This window comes from Gopherus flavomarginatus, chromosome 1, assembly GCF_025201925.1.
Source record: "Gopherus flavomarginatus isolate rGopFla2 chromosome 1, rGopFla2.mat.asm, whole genome shotgun sequence".
NCBI classification, from domain to species: domain Eukaryota; kingdom Metazoa; phylum Chordata; order Testudines; family Testudinidae; genus Gopherus; species Gopherus flavomarginatus.
Window position 1 is genome coordinate 370,023,506 of NC_066617.1, and position 1,631 is coordinate 370,025,136.

The 1,631-nt window shown below is 44.0% G+C and overlaps 1 protein-coding gene across 1 annotated transcript; it reads left to right on the forward strand.

Annotated features, from left to right (window-relative positions):
• The first annotated feature begins 210 nt into the window (after nucleotides 1–210).
• LOC127044123 (olfactory receptor 52K2-like) lies at nucleotides 211–1,239 on the forward strand. Its single transcript, XM_050938615.1, has one exon. The coding sequence runs from the start codon at nucleotides 211–213 to the stop codon at nucleotides 1,237–1,239; it is 1,029 nt and encodes a 342-aa protein (XP_050794572.1).
• Nucleotides 1,240–1,631: the final 392 nt, after the last annotated feature.

Here is a 1,631-nt window from a genome sequence, read left to right on the forward strand (position 1 = left end):
TGAGGACTTCTCTGGGCTTGACTACAACTGAAATAATCTCTATAAATGTTCCCATCTACTTCTCGGCACCTTTCTAGACTGTTAATATAGTAAATATTTTATATTTCAATTTATTATTTGCTATAAAGTGTGTAACCCCCCTTGCTGTGCTTCACTCTCTTCACAGGCACATTGAACATTTCTGAGCTCAAGCAACACATTGAGAACTTCATGGCAGCTTTCAACCTCACCCCCTCTGGCCCTTCAACATTCATCTTAATGGGCATCCCTGGCCTGGAAGCTGCCCACATCTGGATTTCCATCCCTTTTGCTATGTTCTACATTATTGGCCTGTTGGGAAATTTCACGGTTCTGTTTGTTGTAGGCAAAGAACCGACCCTGCACAAGCCAATGTACGTGCTGCTCTACATGCTGGCACTCACAGATATCGCCACACCTACTTCTGTCATGTCAAAGGCACTGTGTATATTTTGGTTCAATTTGAAAGGCATTACTATGGGGTGCTGCGTTACCCAGATGTTCTTCCTTCATACAGTTGCTGTTATGCACTCAACCATCCTCGTGACAATGGCCTTTGATCGCTACATTGCCATATGTAACCCTCTGAGATATGCCATCATCCTCACAAAAGGACGAATAGCTAAGTTAGGGTTTCTAGGTTTGATCAAAGCTGTTCTCTTCATTCTGCCTATACCCCTTCTCCTGGGCACATTGCCATTCTGTTCCAACCGCGTTATCCCCCACACGCACTGCAAACCTATAGCTGTGGTGAAGATATCATGTGGAGATATTACAGTCAACAGGATGTATGGCTTAGTGATAGTGTTTGTAATTGTTGGGTTAGACCTGATGTTCATTGCCCTGTCCTATGGTCTAATCATCAGGGTCCTCCTCAGAATATCCTCTAAGAAAGCCCACCAGAGCGCCCTCAATACCTGCACAGCCCACATCTGTGTGATGATTACGTATTATACTTCTGGCTTCTTCTCCCCTCTCATACATCGGTTCGGTCAGGGCATTGCTCCCCATGTTCACATCCTCTTGGCTGACCTCTATTTCCTCATCCCCCCTATGCTCAACCCTATTATTTATGGGGTCAAAACCAAAGAGCTTCTTGACAAAGTGAGAAAATACACCTGCAGAAAGCGATCACCGGGGACATTGAATTTAGCCTGTGTTATGAGAGGGGGAGAGGCTATGTCCTTGATAATCAATGGTGCTCTGTCCCAGTTTTACTGAACTCAGTATTGTGTGGGGTTCACAGTCTGAGAAGTTCCTCACACCTAATCTCTCATCACTTCCTCACCCAGCACTGCTCTCTCCATTTCTGAGTTCCCTCTCTCTGATCATCACCTGACTTCTTTCAGCATGACCCATGAGCCTCCACCTCCTATCCTCCTGCCACATGGCTTTTCTGTAACTCTTACATTACCAACTCTTAGCTGCTACTGCAGTTTTCTGATGCAAGGTGGATCTCCATTAGTCCTTGCGTGAACAAGGTTCTTCATCAGTTTGATGAACAGAAGCTGCAGTTTGAGATAAGTGATGACAACATTAAGAAACTATCATTTGTACAGTGTTATGATGAGTGAAATTTACCTGATTTTTTTGATTTTTTTGTTTTTATTTCC

Excerpts from the sequence above, each read along its gene's own strand:
- LOC127044123 (XM_050938615.1), top strand. The coding sequence starts at position 211 with ATGGCAGCTTTCAACCTCACCCCCTCTGGCCCTTCAACATTCATCTTA.